This window comes from Lissotriton helveticus, chromosome 7 (assembly GCF_964261635.1).
Source record: "Lissotriton helveticus chromosome 7, aLisHel1.1, whole genome shotgun sequence".
NCBI classification, from domain to species: Eukaryota; Metazoa; Chordata; class Amphibia; order Caudata; family Salamandridae; genus Lissotriton; species Lissotriton helveticus.
In genome coordinates this window covers 1,268,436,023-1,268,455,506 of record NC_136068.1, presented here as the reverse complement: position 1 = coordinate 1,268,455,506, position 19,484 = coordinate 1,268,436,023, and the positions used below count along the sequence as shown (strand labels likewise).

At 43.9% G+C, this 19,484-nt stretch overlaps 1 protein-coding gene across 1 annotated transcript in view; it reads left to right on the top strand.

Annotated features, from left to right (window-relative positions):
• GRIN2C (glutamate ionotropic receptor NMDA type subunit 2C) overlaps positions 1-7,313 on the top strand; it is a 280,395-nt gene extending 273,082 nt beyond the window's left edge. Inside the window, exons 11-12 of the mRNA XM_078650813.1 lie at positions 3,366-3,598; positions 5,070-7,313. Coding sequence (XP_078506939.1) covers positions 3,366-3,598; positions 5,070-6,629 — 1,793 coding nt within the window. The 3' untranslated portion in view covers positions 6,630-7,313. The remainder of the gene's footprint in view (positions 1-3,365; positions 3,599-5,069) is intronic.
• The last annotated feature ends 12,171 nt before the right edge of the window (positions 7,314-19,484 follow it).

Here is a 19,484-nt window from a genome sequence, read left to right as displayed (position 1 = left end):
TGAATTGGTGGAACTGTGTAGGTGAGCCATTCATGATAATTGTTGATTATTATAATTGATTGAATAGCAGGGTGTGCTTAGATTCATTGATGGCTTTAATTCTTTTTTTGTTTATATGGATATTTGTGAGAGCTATATATATACTTCTGGCTGCTTTAGAATGTGTGACCTCGAGACATATTGGTAAAGGTGAAAGTTTGGTTTGCCAGCTAATTATAAATGATTACCATCGTCTCAGCTGATAATTCTAACCTCAGAGGTCCGAAGGAGGGCAAACAGCAGTGTGTTCTCTGATTGGTTGGGGCATGTTTCTCAGTCTGTGGGATGGTAAACTCTGCCTGAACAATTCATGGGGAAAAACTAGGCTTCATATCCGCAGTCTGAAAAAGTGTAAGCAGTTGGAAACAGACTGACAATTACGGGGAGTGAGCAATGGGAATGGGTCCATTGGAGGGTAGGTGCACCCCCAAAGACTAATAAGGTCCTGACTTAGAGTTTGGCTGATGGGCTACTGTGTCACAAATGTGATAGATATTGATCCGCCTTATTACCAGAGCCATAGGACATAATGTTGTAATACAAACAGGATATCTGTCACATTTATGAGTCAGTTAGAGGGCTTTTTGTTGATCTGAAAAGCCTGACAACTGTGAGAGATGCAAAAAAGAAACAAGACAGCTGATTGTTGTTAGACCTGGCATCATTGGCGTGGGTTCTCCTGTATTTTTTTGACCTTTGCCTCCTGTTATTTTGCTGTGTGTTGGACTTCGTTTTTGCTGGTCTAGATGCTTTGAGCACTTTGCCACTGCTGTTCAGTGCCAAAGTGCAAGTGCACCCTGTAAATTTTGTTTATGGATTGGTGATTCCATGATTGGCATATTTGATTTACTAGTCAGTCCATATACAGTGCACTGTGTGTGCCCAGGGCCTGTACATCAAATGCTGCTAGTGGGCCTGTATCACAGATTGTGCCATCCACATAAGGAGCCTGTAAATGTAACTCAGACCTGCCACTGCAGTGTCCATACTCAGTTTGGTATTGCCATGCCGACCTGGCAAGTGCACCCACTTGCCAGGCCGCAACTTTTCCTTTCCTTATATGTGAGTCACCCCTAAGGTATGCCCAAGGTACCTCTGTGGGCAAGGTGCAGTGTATGTGAAAGGTAGGACATGTGTGTGGCATGTCCTGATAATGAAATACTGCCAATTTCGTTTTTCACTATTTAAAGGCTATCTGTCCCATAGGATAGAATGGGAGTTCATTTGTAACATCTTATAAATATAACTTCCCATTGGGACAAGATAGGAAGATAAAGTTTAGTATGCCTGAACTCAGAATGTAAAGATGCATCTTTTAGTGAGGAGGATTTTTACATTGTGTGTTTGAAAATACCACTTTTAGAAAGTAGGTATTTTCTTGCTTAGCCATGTGCCTCTGCTAGATTTGGGTATTGACTGTCTGGCTTTGGAGTGACAGGGGCTGGGGATGTGTATTCTGTTCAGCTTGTGAGGGCTGGGCTGAATAGACCTGGGATGCATTCAGAGTAGGGGGAGGAGATTTCTTTCACACCTGAATGGGCCTGGTCTGCCTTGGACAATGCTGTCTCCACCTCCTGCCAGGAAGCTGCACCAGAGAGGACAGAACTGGTTTGGGCTGGTTAAAGAGCTTTGCTGCCACCAGAGAACAAAGGATTTTGTGCTATAAAAAGTGGGGCCCAGACTCCAGACTTTTAGATTACTTCTGGAATTCAAGAGGAAACTTTGCCAAGGAGAAGAGCTGAAAAAACTGAGAAGTACTGTACCTTTGCTGTGTGCTGTCTGGGGTTGCCCTGCATTTGATGTTTCTGCCAAGGAATGGACAAGGACTTTGCTGTGTGCTGTGTCCCCTGCTTGAGGAAGATCTCCAAGGGCTTGAATTAGAGCTTGCTTCCTGTTTTTGAAGTCAAGGGGATACAAAGGCTTCACCCCCAGATCCCCTGAGCTCCCTTGTTGAGAGTTCTGACTTGCCAAGTGGTGCCTTTTGCTGTTCTGGACCTCTCAACATTGTTTCTGCTGTTGGGAGCTGGAAAAATAATGAAATGAGAAGATGTGCGACGGATCCGCACCTGTTTCCTACGTATCGCTGAAGAAACTGTCACAGCGTCTGCCTGTGGCTCGAGAAATAGCTGCACGCCGCATGGAGTACACCGATCTAGGGAGTCCGAGATCACTGTATCGATTCCGACGCAGGACCGGCTGTATGGCTGCAAGAACCAGCACATCGTAGGGCCGCAACTCCATGAACCGACACATCCCCGATCCTCATACATCGCATCTGGGTGCCACGTCTGCAAGAACACCGGGGCCGCAGTAATAAAATGACACATCACCTCCCCTTCAGTAAGGAACCAACGCTTCACCACCCCTGCATGGCAGTAAGACATCAACGGCTCACCTCCCTGAAGTAAAGAACCAACGCATCCCCGTCCTTGGGCATAGGGAACCAATGCATCGCCTTCCCTGTGACAGTTTTTGTTTGTGCACGTCGCGCATCAAAGGTACTTTGTGTGAAAAGTGTTGCATCTGCAATTTGCTTTAACCAGAACTGTTCCTACCTTTTGAAAGTCCTATATTTACTGTATTGTGGATTTTTGTTGTTTTGGTCTTTTTTGGTTCAGATAAAGGTTACTTATTTTTCTAAACTGGTGTGGTGTCCATTTGTAGTGTTTTCACTGTGCTAATGTGTGCATGCACAAATGCTTTACTCACTGCCTCTGAGATAAGCCTGTCTTCTCGTGCCAACCTACCAAGGGGGTGAGCAGGGGTTATTTTAAAAGTGTATCCCCCTTACCCCTTAGGAAGAAGGGTCCCTATTTGGACAATGGTGCAAAACATTGCCAACTAGAGCCCCCCCATTTGGTGCAAACCATTGCCAACTAGAGCCCCCATTTCTAACAAGTATTTTTTTTTTACTGATCTGTAGCGTTAGTAATTTCCATGTATGTATTTTTGATTGTGGCCTTTTATACAATAATACTGATGGTTAGTATTTTCAGAGATAACTATCTATTGGTTGATTGGTAATAGGTAAAATTCTTTATTGTGTAGTTAATGAAAACCATTACAATATGAGATGCAACATTTATTGGTTGATTGGTTTTGCCAGGTTTTTTTGCATGAATTGGTGGTTATTGTTGTCATCCACTGATTACTCTGTTGTCTTAGTAATAACCATATCTTTATGGATGTTTCTTATATTTATTTGATCTGTTGATTAATTGGTATCTCAGCCATGCCTATTTACGGATTGATTCGCTTTGTAGGCAACATCCATAAACAAAAAAGTTGCTATTCTTTATGTGATCTGTCCCCTTGCTTCCTCTCAGGAGATACCGCTAAGCTGGAGACAGTCTGGCTCTCTGGGATCTGCCAAAACGAGAAGAACGAGGTGATGAGCAGCAAGCTAGACATCGACAACATGGCGGGTGTCTTCTACATGCTGTTGGTGGCCATGGGACTGAGCTTGCTGGTCTTCGCCTGGGAACACCTGGTGTACTGGAGACTGCGCCACTCTGTACCGCAGACCTCCAAACTCAACTGCCTTCTTGCCATGAGCAGAGTGAGTAACTCCTGTACCACCCACCCACACTCTCCACCTCGCTCTTCACCAGACCGAGATTTTCACAAGCTACCATGCCATAAAGAAGTGCAAAACGTGATATTTCTCCCAATTCAAATACGAAGAGATAGAACAGTTCTTTACATTCATAATCGTTAACACGTCTCACCCAAACTGCACCCCTCATATGAGACTGTCCCTCTGATTTAGCTCCCCAAATGCACTATTCCATAAGTCCCATATGGATGCACATGTAGTGACAGATGCTGAACACTAGGGGGTGTATGATCGGTTCCCTGGACTCATTCCTAATTCCTGCAAAAATCACTCTCACCCTCCAAGGACAGTCCCCGAACAAACGGCCCCTAGCTCAGTTGAGACATTCGCCTGCTCCATCCACCCATGAGTAGATGACGTGGTCCTCAGCCTCTGAGACACGATGCTCCCTTCTTCTGGAAATGTCAGTAGTCAATCCACTTTCTGCACCTCGATCTGCCTTTAGCTTTATTTATTGTGCCTATTCTCCTATTATAACTTTCAGCAGGGTTGTCTTGCAAAAATTCACCCCAGGAAAATTGCGTGAGATTCAGTAATTATTGTTCAACATGAAAATCTGATTCCTGCACAGGAATCGCAAACTGATGGGCAAGCTGATGATGAGGGTCATAGTGGATATGCACACACACAGATACCCTAACTGTACAAGTGCAGTGCAGGAAATCTGCATCAGGTGCAGGACCACATGCAATCAGCTCCTCAATGCTCGTAGCCATCCCGAAGTATAAACTGGCCTCCTATGGCCTGACCCACGACATCCCTGCTTGTGCCTGGCCAGCAACTGCCCTGACCAGCTAGCGGTCTTCATTGAGGGTGGCCATCTGCCATCTCTGGAGCTCCCTATCTCCTCACATCAACAGTGGCATCAGAAGATGGGTCAGAGCTCGTATTATTTCTCAGGGTTCACGCTTTGTCAGGGCCCATCTCTCATGCTGCAAAATCTATGCATAGATTTTGCAGAAAGCCTGCCGAGTTTATTCATGGCATCTAACATGGCCAAAGCCACTAGATTGTGCCAAATGTAGGAGTGTTGTGTTTTCTCTTTCTCTGACACGTTTTATTAAAACTTAGAAACAGGTGCTTGTGACACCTGGGGCTCTCAAGGTGTTTCTGTAAAATCTTCCAGCACTGCTCCATATCAAAAGTAAAACACATCTCACCTCGTTCAGGGGCCAAGTAAAACACTGCTCTTTTCAGAGGCCCTCAACCCTTCCACCAAACTAACCAAATGGCGACTGCTACCACCACATGTCCTCATTAGTTGTTTGTTTATTACCACTATAATGTTGTAACTGAATCTAAATATGTTTTCACACTGACTCATTGAACGATTAGGGTATCAGTGCTGAATAAAAGTAAAATAGGGGGAACTTCTGCAAAACAGGCTTCTGACTGTCTACAACTCTCTTCGCAGGGAATTTACAGCTGCTTCAGTGGAGTTCAAAACCTGGAAAGCCCCACTGGTGCCCGCACATGTGATGTCACCCCAAACGCGGCTCAGGCCAGTGTGCTGAAGATGCTGCAGGCTGCCAAGGAAATAGTGTCATCGAGCAGTGTGGGCAGCTCTCTGGACAACGTCACGCGCACCATCGAGAACTGGACCCAGCGAAGTGAGAGCCTTCAGAACCCTTTCTCAATGAAGACTCCTCATCTAACCACCCAGAACCCGGCCATCCCTGGGAGAACAGGGTATCCTCCGAGCTTGCCAGCAGATAGACCCAGGCGGGCCTATGCACCATCTGCCATAGCCACTGCTACTTCCGGGTCACTTCCCTCAAGTATGGACACCAGCCTGCAGATTTGTGAGAGGGGAGTAAGTCAGCACCCTTTGATGCTCCAGCCCTTTGCAGGACGAGGCGACTACTCTGAAGAACAGTTCCTTCGAGGCACCACCATAAATGGCACGCCCAGGTTTCTGCTCAGCGCTCCTCTCCAGTCATACCCGAGACCACAAATTGACGTCAGTACCATTTCAGGAGGCAAGGCACTCAAAAAGCTTCCCTTGCCAGATATCTACAATGGCCATCAAGACCCCACATCCAGAGCGGATTTTAAATTGAAGCCAGAGCTCAGCCGGCATCGGGTTTTGGGGGATACCAGTGACCGTCCAGTAAGGCCACTACCTGTGGCTGATAACAGTTTGATCCCAAAAGATCACTTTTTGCCTGCCTCATGCGATGATAGTAGCTTCATGAAAGGCAGCAGGACTTGTGGACCTCTGGGGCTTGTGCCAGCCATATCAAGGAAGCCGGAGGCCCCTCCTCTCATGGGAAAGGAGATGCCTCCTAAAAAAACAACCCTGATAAGGGCAGCTTGGGAAAGGAATAAAAGGTTACAGGCTATTGGAATGCAAGCAGTTAAGGAACAGCCCTGTTATCAGGACAAGTTGCCAGACTTGTTCCACAATGCAGGCTATCCCCCTGTAAACAATCCTGCACCAGTTCTCCATCCAGCTTCTTCCCAGGCAGGTTATTCCAGCCACAAGTACAGCAACCAGTGCTCACTGACCAACAACTCCCTGTCATGGAAGGACCCACGGCTGCTGCAGCCTCAGTCAATGCAGCTGCCCTCTTACCATGATGCATGCCAACAGAACATGACTGGGGCACCTAGGGTACCAACTGTCCCACATAGCCAGTGCCCCTATGCAGACTCCTACGCCAATCAACCGCCATATTTGGGGATGTTGTGTTCGGGTGCCACTATGGTCCCTGGACCTGCTAGCACTGCTCCGTCCTGCTTAACCCATTCCTGGAACTCCAACATCAGAGATGTTCCAGTTGAAGAGGATATGCTGACAGCATCCTATATTGACCACACGCAAGTAGGTTGCAGAGGACATAGGCACCCAGAGACCATCTTCTTACATTCAACGACAATGGACAAGCAAGAGATATCGGGTGCGCATGGAATGACTGTCCCATACTCAGGAAAGTTGTGGAGAAGAATATCGAGCTTAGAGTCAGAGGTCTAGACTGGGATAGAAGGCAGTAATATGGAAAGAAGAATTGCAGTTTTATCATTTTTGCAGGCATAAAACAGCCAACAAGAGTGTGCACCGTGAGGCAAGTTCTTCCATCAGACCTGGAACATGTGTTTCAGGAAGATGTTGACTCATTTAAACCAAAATGCGAGTGGCTCTCGATCTGTGAATGATTCAGAGCATACATCCCTAGTTCTATGAGGATTCCTGAGTCCATGCTTCTAAGCCTGAGAGGGATCCTGTGTCCTTGTCCCAAATTATATGAAGATTTATGAGTTCACACCACTATTTTTATGGGAGTTAGACTGTCTATGTTACAAGGTCCTAAAGCATTGCACCTCCTCCAATGTGGAATTCTAGGTCCTTCTTGCTTCATTAGCAATTGAAAGTCCATATTGCAGTGAGGTTTGCTAAGGCTATACTCTTAATCCATTGGGTAATGCAAAATCCACACCCTTAGTTCAGAGATGATGTGCAATTCCAAACCTCTGTGCTTTTCCGGAACCTGGAGTTAGATCATGCATCTACACGTAATCAACTGGAGAATTCAGGGCCATTAATGCCCAATGCAAGGTAAATCTATTCACGCTCCTCATTCCATAAGCAATCTCGGAGTTTAAACAGTGAGACAAATAGGAAGTCAATAGTTCTATTTCTACAGAAATCCAAAGTCTGTACAGGTATTGTGAATCAGTAGCGGTCGGTGGTGGGAGTAGCTGCCGGGCGGTGATGTGGGGATGGGGAGGGGCAGGGTGGGGGGTAGTAATCTATGGATTACAGAGGATTACAGGTAAGTAAACATATAAATAAATAAAACAAATTTTGTTGCGTGCACTGCATCGCATTTGGGGATGTAGTGTGTGCAACAAAATTGGTTTTATTTATGTATATGTTTACTTACCGGTAATCCTCCTTAATCTATAGATTACTACCCCCCACGCTGTCCCTCCCCCTCCCCACATCACCGCCCAGCAGCTACTCCCACCACCGACCGCTACTGTCGTGAATGATACCAAGTTAATTTAGCTAGTTCCAGGATTGAGTCTCATTCCATATGTCTAACCCCAGTTTCTTATGCATAATCCTGTGAATGATTCTAGGGTTATACTCCTCGTCTCATAAGAAATCCTGAATTCATGCATCAAGTCCACGAGGAAATGCTTAATTAATATTTTAGCCGCAAAAGTAGCCTTTAATCCACATACCTGGACTAAAGAGGGCCCCCAGCCCATATGCCTAGTATGTTGAGTCCTCCTAAATTCAACCTCCTCGGACTTTTGTGAAGCCTGAATCCAGCGGCGGCGAGCACAGGTAAGCGCGGTGAGGCAGTGGGGGTGGATAGGGCGGGGCAGGGGGGTATCCGACAGACGACAGAATAGGTATTATTTATTTAATTATACCTATACTGTCGCCTGTCGACTTCTGCCCAGTGCCTGCCCCGCCTCACCGCGTTTACCTGTGCCAGCCACCGCTGCCTCAATCCATTCTTCCAGCATTAAGGGTAGTTCCTAATTATTATCTTAAGCACTATAAAGAGTCATCCATTCTTCTACATAAGTCTATCAGTGACTCCTAATTTCATGTCTATTGTCCCAGGAATGATTCTGAGCCCACTTGCCTAATTCGATGATTAATCCTAAATTCATATGCATAGTACCAGGAGCGATCGTGTGTCTGTACTCCTAGTTTCATGTAATCCAAACTGCAAGTCAGTCATCAAACAGTTCATGGCTTATTTCCATAAAACGTCCTGAGATCAAATGCCTAATCCCAATATTGATCCTGAATCCACACATGGTGTGATTAGTGATATTAAATTAAATTCACCTGCTGGAAATGTGAAGTTTATACTGTTCCCAAAGGGAGGATATAGTCAATAACAGAGTTCTATGAGCAATCGTCAGTCCATACTCCAAGCACTTTTAGCAATCTGGAGTCCATACTCCTTGACTCAAGAGTGAACCTGAGATAAATAGAATAATCAGACAGGATGGTCATGACATGACCAAATAGTGGCCTTTACCTGGACCAAATATAGCATGAACTTCTGAGGTTGAGTAAAAGCGTCCCACTCTCCACTGCAAGTTGGACAGCTTTTAAAAAGAACTTCAAATGGCCTTATATAATCTGGGTCTGTACAGCCAGCAATACGGGGCTCTTTTACCGCAGCACTGCTGTATTCATTTATTTGCTGCTGGGACAAGCTCCCCAACCTGTTCAAAGTGTTATCAAGGATCATACAGTTGCCAGTTACCTTTCCAGAAGATTAATAAAATGCTGAAATATTCTATATAGAAGTTAATTGTTTTATGCCTTTGAGTACCCTTTGTGAGTTGCTTCAATTTGTTTTTCCAGGGTGAAGTGCGGTCAGAAATGAAAAGTACAATTACAAGTGCAGAAAAGAAAGCTTTAAAGCCGGGCAACTATTTGGAGGTGATGCTACCTTTTGATTGGATGAATGGAGGTTGAAGATGTTCCATCAATAATGATAGGCTTAAAGGGCCTTGCATTCGAATTAACTGAATCAGCCAAAACATACAGTATTGTACACTAATGCCTATGCATCAAACAGAATTGCATTCGCAAACGGTGCGAATCGCAAAATTCGGCCGTTTGGGAATGCAATTCTCAAATTGTGGATGCATCATGATTTTCGCAATTTTAGGAATCGCAACCATGTTGCGATTTCTAAAATTGCGATTGCATTTAAGAAATCGCAATTTGAGATTTCTTAAATGCAATGCATGATTATTTTTAAATTGCGAATTCGCAATTTGGAAGGGGTAAATTAGCATGAAGTTGAACTTCATGCTAATTTACGCAAAACTTTCAAACATGCACAAGTTACATATTTGAAACATTTAATTTACACACACACATGTCCTTGGGGCATGTGTGTGTGTAAATGGATCTTTAAGTTAAATTTCAGAAGTGCAGGGAGGGGTTCTTTGGACCCCCCCCTGCACCCTTGAAATTGCATTCACATTTTGCGATTCGCAAAATGAAATTCTCAAAATGTGAATGCCTTCCCATTCATTCCTATGGGCCTTTTGGCCCATAGGAATGAATGGGAAGGGTTTCCTTAATTGCGATTAGCAAATTGTGAATCGCAATTAAGGAAAAATACCGAATCGCAAAAAAAAATGCGATTTTTTCATGCATTGACATTTGCGATTCCTAAATTGCGATTCTTTAATTTTCGCAATTTAGGAATCGCAAAAAATAACGTTGGTGCATCTACCCATAAATGATGAGGATTCCAAACGTGTGTGTGAGAGTGGCAAAGTGTTTCTATACCCGTAGCTGAAGCAGACAGCTGTGCTGGGAGCCTTACTCACAACTGGATATCTCGCAACTCGACCACCACCAATAGATACCCACATGGCACGGAATATGGTGCAACAATACAGGAAATAGAGTTAGAGGTGCCAAGACAAAGGCTGAGAGCACTGGACTAGAATAACTCACACAAATACAGGAAAAAGCAATAGGCACTGAAAACTGAATGAAGGTATATTTTTGAAGTACGGTCATACCAAAGATCCTCATGCTACTAAGACCAGGAAAACCATGTAACAGAATAAGGAAGAGCGTTTTGGCCAAAAGGAGAGTGTTTATCATTCTTTTCTATAACAGAGTTATAATGGTAAAGTTGAGCCTGAGAGCTATCACAGAGAAAGAGCTATCACCTAGACACAATTTGGGCCTTATTACTATGAAGGTGGGATGAGCGTCCTACTGCCATCGCAGCAGGAGTAGGGCCACCTGACAAGTAGTTGAAGGTCCCACTTGCCAGATAATGATGTGACCACCATGTAGGCGTTCAGAAACACCTCTGTTTCTATTGTGGCTTGTACTGCGGCCCGGAAAAGGGCTGCAGCATAAGCCACAAAAGAAAAAGGGATGTTTTTAAACATCCAAGCACATAGTGGAGGCCCACGAGGCCATGCTATGGGCCCTCAAAGTCTCTTTCTGAAAGCCTTTCCATGGTGATGGGACCCCCACGGAAAGGCTGTGGGAAATGGACATTGTAAGCCCTTCGACGGTGCACCGCCTTCATTGTAAGGATTACAAATTGCCCGACGGGCTCCTTGAGCATGTCGCAGGAGTCAGTCTGTCCCTCCGACCGCTGCGATCTGACTGACTGCATCATAATGCAGCGGTCTGACCACTAACCTGGATGTCGGTGGGACTGCCACCGATGGCCTCTCGGCGGCAGTCCCACCAACATCCTAATGAGTGCCATACGGTTTAAAAGAGGAGTACAATCAGAAGTTGCTTTCTTTCAGATTACAGAGAAGGTGCTGGGCAATAAGAGACGAGGAACAGATGACGTCAGGCATTGGTGGATACAGTACACATCCTTAAACTCAATGCATAGGGTACAGAAGCTGTTTAAACTTTCTTCCTTCTGCCGACACTGTATCAAAGTTTTTAGGTCTCAGTCTAATCTAACTGTAAAATGTTCTATCCTTTGGAATTAGTCAAGTAAAACAGCAGGCAGACTTTGAAAGAATGCATTTGCATAATCAAGTCTGGATGAGTTAAAGGCGTAAGCCATAGGACAGTGATTGATGACAATTAGTGAGGGAAAACATCTTTTTCAAGATACCGAGATGTTGGAATTGATCAAAAACAGCAAGAATAGAGCATCCCTGTGAAGGATCCATGGGAATGAGGACCAGAGCAGAAATTGAAACGATCATTAAAAGCTTCCTAGGGTGGGATGGAACTTAGGGGCCGATTAGGATTGCGGTTTTTCCGCATCCTCCGGGCCGGCGGAAGTGTCCGCCAGCCCGGAGGATGCGGAAAACCGCTGCGGAGCCTTAAAAGACCCCCCACCAGATTAGGATGGCTGGGGGGTCAGGAAGACCGTCCGCCGCTTTATGGGCCGCGGTCGGAAGGCGACCGCGGCGGAAAAGCTCTAACATGTCTGGCGGGGTCTATCAGACACCGCCAGGCATATTAGGATGTCTGCAGTTCTATGCCTTTCCACGGCGGCATTTCCGCCGTGAAAAGGCATATGGACTATTGTTTGGGGGCCCGTTGCGGTGGTTGCACATGAGGGGGTACCTATGGTACCCCCCTGCCTTTGTGTGCATGAAGCGGCAGGCACCACGCGGTGCCTGACGCTTCGTGCATGCAAAGGTAAACATGCATTTTTTTAACCTTGCGGCGGATGCTGCTTCAAGCAGCACCCGCCACAATGTTAAAAATACAGGATGTGACCGCCAGGGTGGCGGTCACATCCTAATTTGCACGGAGGGACCGCCGCTGCCCCTGCGGACGGTCCCTCCACCTCTGGGGCCCTTACTTAGAAACCAGCTACCTGTGCCTTGATAGAGGAGTCACATCTGATTTGATAGTAGAAGTATGTGTACAGTGAACATGTATTCACCCAAATTAGATGCAAAAATATCCTCTGAAGAGCCGGGAGACTGTGTAAAATGTATTGGATAAGATATTATATTGGCAGAGATTTTAATTGCTTACATAATATTTTTCTAGATATAGCCAATCCTATGATAAGGGTTAAGCCATCTATGTAAAGGTCCCTGGTGAAACTAATGAACAATTTAGGGTTGTTGGATGCATGAGAGGCACATCGGACAGGAGAGGAGACGTCATACTCGTAATCCGTGGTAGTGCATAATGGATTGTTTGCTGTCATACTGCAAAGAGTATGCATGATATTGGAGAGTTATCCAAGCAAGGGAGGGGATAATCTGTGCTTCGACCTCTGTAATAACTTGCAGATTGTTTTTATGCAGTGATTAATGCCAGTGTTGTTTCTAAGCACTGCAAATAAGAGTTGTTACCAAAGCCACATTTAATGGTATTTGGTTTTTCAACTACAGAGGTATCAAAAGCTGATTTGGTATGGGTGGGTGTTGAACCTGCGATCTCTAAATCACAATGATACTAGTAGATATTGTTTAAATCAGTGAACCTTCTCACTGGCTTGCCTCTTAGAACAAAGTATACACTAGGGGGTTGTGAATTGCATCTAACAACAACATTGCTGTTGGGAGATAGTTAGCCGGGGACTCAGGGGTGGCCTTTAAAACTACATTAAAACAGTGGGGAATTGGTGCATTATGTGAGTACTACATGGAAAGCTATGGAGGTGATAGTCTGAGGGTTCCATACTTCGAAACCTTATGGCATTAGAAGGTTCATCATTAACAAGCCGTGACAGGTGTGATTTGCAGATCTCAGTGAAGGAAAACATATTTCGATTAACTTTAGCTTGAAGGCAACCCTCCTTGAGCTAGAGGCAAAACAGAAAATGTAATTTGAGATTGATAAGCTTAAATTCTAGGAATATACAACAAATTTACATTGTGACATACATATGGGGGTGGTGGCTGGCTTTGTTGTTAGGGAGTCAAATAATATTGTGAACAATTCCCACTATTAGGAAGCTAGGTGTCTCAGCAGCCCACACAGATATATTATCAACAGAGCAGTTTACGATTTCTATCAGTAAGTGTATTCTCAGTACCCAGTACCACTTTGGAAACAAATCATGTGTATTCTGGATGAGGTGACAGTACCAAAGCTGACACACACGCACAGGTAGTTCCTGCCAGGAACAAAGGCAGCTATAATTCCATTTCCAAAGCAAATTCCTCAGGGGAGGGTTGGCTTTCTGTTGAATTTTACCTGGTGTGTACTGTTATTTGGACAACAAATATATTAACAGGTTTCAAGGAGCAATATTGAAGAGGTGTGTTCTGAACCCCCTGGAAGAAACGTTGATAGTGCCGCCGTACTGCAGTTTATAGTATGCTTGAATGACCCCAAATTAACTCATAAATGTAGATCAGCCAGGATTTATATCAACCAAAACATAATGGTCATTGTTAAACGATTAGAGAATGTTATTCATCACAGAGAAGTTGGCCCTCTGTAGTAATTAATGCAGAGAAGGCATATAAATCTGTAGGAAGGAAGAACACATCACAGAAATTGACGCACATGAACAATTCCAGCAAGGTGAGGGACCACAATTTTCTTTTAATTGATCAGTTTGAGCAAGTCTGATTTGTCAGATTATTCCTTAAACAGTAAAACTGGAAAGACACATAAAAATGTCTCAGACTAAAAAGGAAACAAAACAACCTTGTGTGGAATTCCTTCAGTGGGAAATCTGCAGGTGAAGGTCCTAGGTTTTTTCAAGATGATGTTTTTTTGTGATAAACATAAGGGCAGTCTACTGTAGATTTGACACACTCCTCAGGGTATCCATAACACCACCAGGTGAGCAAACCTGACCTGAGTCAAATCATTTCTGCACCAATTCACTGTTCCTTTTGCAATGTGACTGATAATCTTGTGAAAGTCTGTATGAAAAAAGTCCTTTAAAAAAACAGAAGGCAAAAATCAAGTGAGAACAATGTAGAGGTAAAATATCGTGATTTACATGCATTTCTATTTGACATGCAAAAATTTACTGGTAAAAAAAGTCAAATTTTTCAACCTATGCCCTTTCTACCATTATGAAACCTTACGCCCGTCCCTTATCTCAATGCTTACCCTATCTCTAAACTTGATCCTTATTACATCTCTTACACTATCCCTTACTCAAACCCGATTACTAACCCAACCTCTGACCTAATCTAACCTTAACCATAACCCTCACCCCATCCCTATCCACATCCCTTACTCTAGCCCTTACCCATAAGTCTAACCCTTACGCTAAACTCATCCATTTACTCTGTCACCCTTTTCCTTATCCTCCTTCCTAGAAGCATACTCACCACACATATCAATGATCGGATGTCTGCATAATATCGGAAAAAATATTGTATTACACAAATATTGTGTCAAAAATATCTGCCTAAACTTATAATGGTAAGTACAAAAATATCTGAACAAAAGTATCGTTCACATTAATATTGTTCAAAATTATACAAAATATCACTTTTCATTATATATATATATATATATATATATATATATATATATATATATATATATATATATATATATATAGTATAAAAAAGTAAATCCAAAATATTTTAACAGATAAAATTAAAATAATGTAAAATAAATCATTTTAAATATTTAAACATATATATAAATATATACTCATATTACACACAAACATATAAATATATATATGTGTGTATATATATATATATATATATATATATATATATAAATGTCGAGAAACATTTTCCTCTACAGCGAGTATTCACGGCACCACAACGAAGGTACATTTTAAAAGTGTTTATTGGCAAACCATAGTGCAAAACAAGGTTAAAAGAACGGTCTACGCGTTTTGGCTTCCCAGCCTTCTACTGGACCATAGAGTCCCATTGTCTAGAGCGTCTCTTAAAGTGCACAAGTGCTAGATCCCTCTTTACTTTTTACTGCTATTCAGCAGCTAGACTGTTCATCCCCAAATATAAGTGATGGCGAATTTAATCACCCATTTTTACCATATTATTTCTGAAGTACAATGAATTTTTAACATATGCAAAATATATTCTTGTTCAGTATTTTTGTTGTTTGCATTTTTGACATTTTGTACCATTTTTTTCAACCATGTTTTTCTTTCTCTTCCACACATCACTGTAAAGTACATTTGATGCCCTCAAATGTCAGAAAGTGCAGATGCGAACATTACGTGCAAACAAATCAGAATTCAAAACCATTATCAATCATAATCAATGCAATATGTGCGATCAGCAAAAGTGTCCCAATATCTTCTTTTAGAATTAAAATCAACAACGATTTATAAACATTACTAATTTAGGTTATATAGAGGGATATAAAGTGCATGGAGATGTTGTTATAAAGTGACTGGTGCATAAGTACATACTGGGTTACAATCTATGTTAAGTAAAGTACATGTTAGATTTGAACCCAATATGTAAGTGCATTTTTCATTCATTCAAGATCTCTAAAACAAGGGGAAAGAATATGTGGATAAACTGTCTGTATGTCCATTAGGTGTGGATGACATTAACCTTTCGTCTTTGCATCACCTAAAAGGACCTACGCTCAAAGCACTATAACCTACTAATGGTGAGCAGTATAGATCTTATGTATATGGGTAAATACATAGGAGGTTGTTCTATAAGTAAATGCAGGAGAATAATTACAGTAAAGTACTAATCTAAACCAATGGTCATATTGACATTTAAGAAATATGGGGTGTCCCACGTTTACAGATCCACAGGACCTATAGTCTGATAGGACAATTTGGCGTGTGAAGGGGTGGTCCAGTGCGGATTTGGTAGCAATCTGACTCTAGTGTTTCCAATACTGCTTAAAAAAGAGGCTATCTGAGGTTGTTTGATAACATATGTAAAACATAGAATATAGAGCCCTTTTGATATATATATAGGGTGACACTCGTATGAACTAATAACAATTATTAACAATTACAGTCGTGTAGAAAAAAGTACAAATTTATTTTTGTCATATACATAAAACATGTCATAATATTAAAAACAATGAAAAAAGCAAAGCAAACATCATGTTATACACATAAGGTTAAACATATAAAAACTTTTTAAAACATTTAGGGTACATGATATCAAGAATCGAGGATTCGAGAGGAGGAGCCTAGCCTGGAAACATGATGGCCGCCTAAACTCTTGGCTCCGCCACCTCGTTCTTCTTCCCTCCGTACCGCTGCACATCCTGTCACCCATCCGTTTTTCCTGGAGCGGTATCGGACCCGGGAAGTTGCGCTGATTCCAGCGGTGTGTCTCCCGATGTTCTCCCTTCGGCGGAACTGATCGAGTGTCCCGGTTTCCTTTCTGCTGTTGATGGCGGCGTCCTTCTCTTTGTTCTTGGGGCGGACGTGCTCCGGCCACCATGACGACGGCCACGGACGGCGGTGCGGAGTCGATCAACGGGACGCAGCGCCCGCTTAGACTATCTGCAGCGACGCGCTTTCCTTCATTTTCACCTCGGCACTTGATTTGGCTCACGGCGGCTGGTGCTACTTTGTATCCCCCTGTTCCTTCCCTTTGCGGAGCAGTGAGGTGGGGCCATTTTGTGCCGAGTGCTCTGTGATTGTACTGGGTGGCTTCATCAACTACTGAGGTATTTACCTCGGCCAAGTGCACACCATGCCCGTGTGCCGCTCTGGTATGGACCTTGCTGCCCATGTCCCTGTGACCTCGCTGTTCTTGCCGGGGCGCCCGTGTGATGACGGACTGCTGAAAGGGGATGCCAGCATGGGGTCTCGAGGACCGGCCCTGGTCGTCGACCCTCGTTTGCGTGGAGCTGCATTATCTTCCTCTCCGGAGGCTCCCCTCCAGATCGCTTCGATTCTGGGCGCCCTGGCTGCTTTGCAAACTACTTGGGTAGGTCACACCCGGGTCCTGGGGGACCGCTTGGACTCCATTTTGTCTACGCTATCCGCCACCATCCGAGATGGGGAACGCATGCAGAGTGCTTCGCCATACCCTGTGCCCGAGCACCGTGAGCTGCCTATTCCGATGTGCTTTGAGACGCTGGAGGTGCGGGAATTGAATACCGCGGCGACGCTGTTTGCAACCATCATGGAGGAAGGTGCGAATCCTGGACTGGCGCTGCTGAGGGGAGGTCAGCATCGGGCGCCATGTCTTACACCTAATTCTGGACCTGCTGCCGATTCTTCCTCTGGTGTCTTGGATGCGCCGCTTCTGCTCCCGCTGTTCACTTCTGGAGGACTGTTATTGCGCACCGCTTTTCATGGTTCGCCGATGGCCCGCATGACTTTGTGTTGGACTGACCTTTGTGTACGATGCCCTGTCCGGCCATGGCATTTGCAGCGGTTCCAGTTACTCTGGTGGGCGGTTTTCTTTTCGACTTTTGCTGCCACGTTGGACCGTCAGGGACGAGGTTGACAATCCTTTTCACTTAGTTTTCTGCTGTTTGTTTACTGGGACTGTGATGTTTAGACGGGGGACCTGGACGCTGGATCTGTTTTTCAATGGGGTTCTTGGGTTGGGCGGCCGCGAGTATCCTGTTGGTCGCTTTTGAGCGGCGTTAATTTGGCCCTCCTCCGGTTTCACTTCTGTGTAATAATTTTTCTTTTCTTTTTCTTCTTCTTTTGTTCCCTATATTTCGGGTTTCCATGGGCGACAGGCACGCTGCCGGGGGGTGGGCCGTAGTCACACGCAGTGGTGCAGGGTGGGGGGATGTTGTTATGTATTGTTTTATGTTCCTATGGCCCTCTTTTTTCTTTTGCTCTTTGCTGTCTCCTTTTTCTTCCTTCGTTTTTCCCCTTTTTTGTCTTTTTCTTATTCCCGTGTGTTTGGATGGGGCCCGGGGCTGGGTGGTGTTCCTTTTGGGTGGGTTTTACACTTTGTGCCTCTGAGGTTCGCACGGCTTCTGATATTTTGTGTGTCCGGCGTTGCTGACAATATGTGACTGTTGCCTGTATGCCTCTCCTGCCTGCTCTTCCTGACGAAATTGTGGTGAGTGCTTTCCTCCTACGCGGCTTGTTCCCCATATCGGTCACATTGTTGTATGACGCCGGATCCTTTCTTCCTGCTATAAAATGTGCCCTTCCCTGTTCCACTTTTGTGGCTTCGTTTGCTCACTATCCTGAAGTTATATGTCGCTTGGGTGGGCCCAAGGGGTGCGGAATGTGACATATTGTTCGGGTATGCCGTTGGCAATGTTTTATGCATGACTTTACTTGTTGCGGTCCCTTGCTTGATATTATGTCGTGGGGCCCGCCCTTCTCGGCTCTGATCTAAACGTACGATCCTCTTTAACTTTGAGAAAATGAAACCTGCATGATCCTTCTTACGTTTGCTACTGATGCGCTGTAGCACTATTGTTTTAGCTTTCCGCCTATTACGATGACCTGTATTGTTTCTGTATGTCATGGCGGCCGGCCCGTAGTGGTTGTAGGCAGACGCTGTGTACTGTTCCTAAGCTGAATAAAGGTTTTAAAAAAAAAAAAAAAAAAAAAAAAGAATCGAGGATTCAAGTCGACGCGGCGTTTCGGTTTTCTTAATGAGACACCTTCTTCAGGACCGATTCTTTGAACACATATCTTTCTGTTCTATTTCACTTGTTCCAATATTAGTGGGGAATATTATATCTGTGTCAATGAACAAAGTTGCCTCAGTCTTTTAAGATCTGTTGGCGTCCAGTCAATTAATTCCGGACGGGATTACCTTTTTTCTTTGGATGAAAAGGCCTTTAACACTGTGCGAGGAAGCCACCGTTATATAACGAAGCGGATATCGGGAGACGCTGTGACGAGGAGCAGGGAGGCCGGACTAACTTAGAACGAGCACGGTGGAATAAGAAATCCAGGACATAAAGGCATCTTTCAAAAAACTACCTGGGCATTTCACGAACAAGGTGCAGCCTACTGCAGCGGTTTGCAACCACAAAAATCGAACCTCAACACCTAAGAATATAACGGTGGCTTCCTCGCACAGTGTTAAAGGCCTTTTCATCCAAAGAAAAAAGGTAATCCCGTCCGGAATTAATTGACTGGACGCCAACAGATCTTAAAAGACTGAGGCAACTTTGTTCATTGACACATATATAATATTCCCCACTAATATTGGAACAAGTGGAATAGAACAGAAAGATATGTGTTCAAAGAATCGGTCCTGAAGAAGGTGTCTCATTAAGAAAACCGAAACGCCGCGTCGACTTGAATCCTCGATTCTTGATATCATGTACCCTAAATGTTTTTAAAAGTTTTTATATGTTTAACCTTATGTGTATAACATGATGTTTGCTTTGCTTTTTTCATTGTTTTTAATATTATGACATGTTTTATGTATATGACAAAAATAAATTTGTACTTTTTTCTACACGACTGTAATTGTTAATAATTGTTATTAGTTCATACGAGTGTCACCCTATATA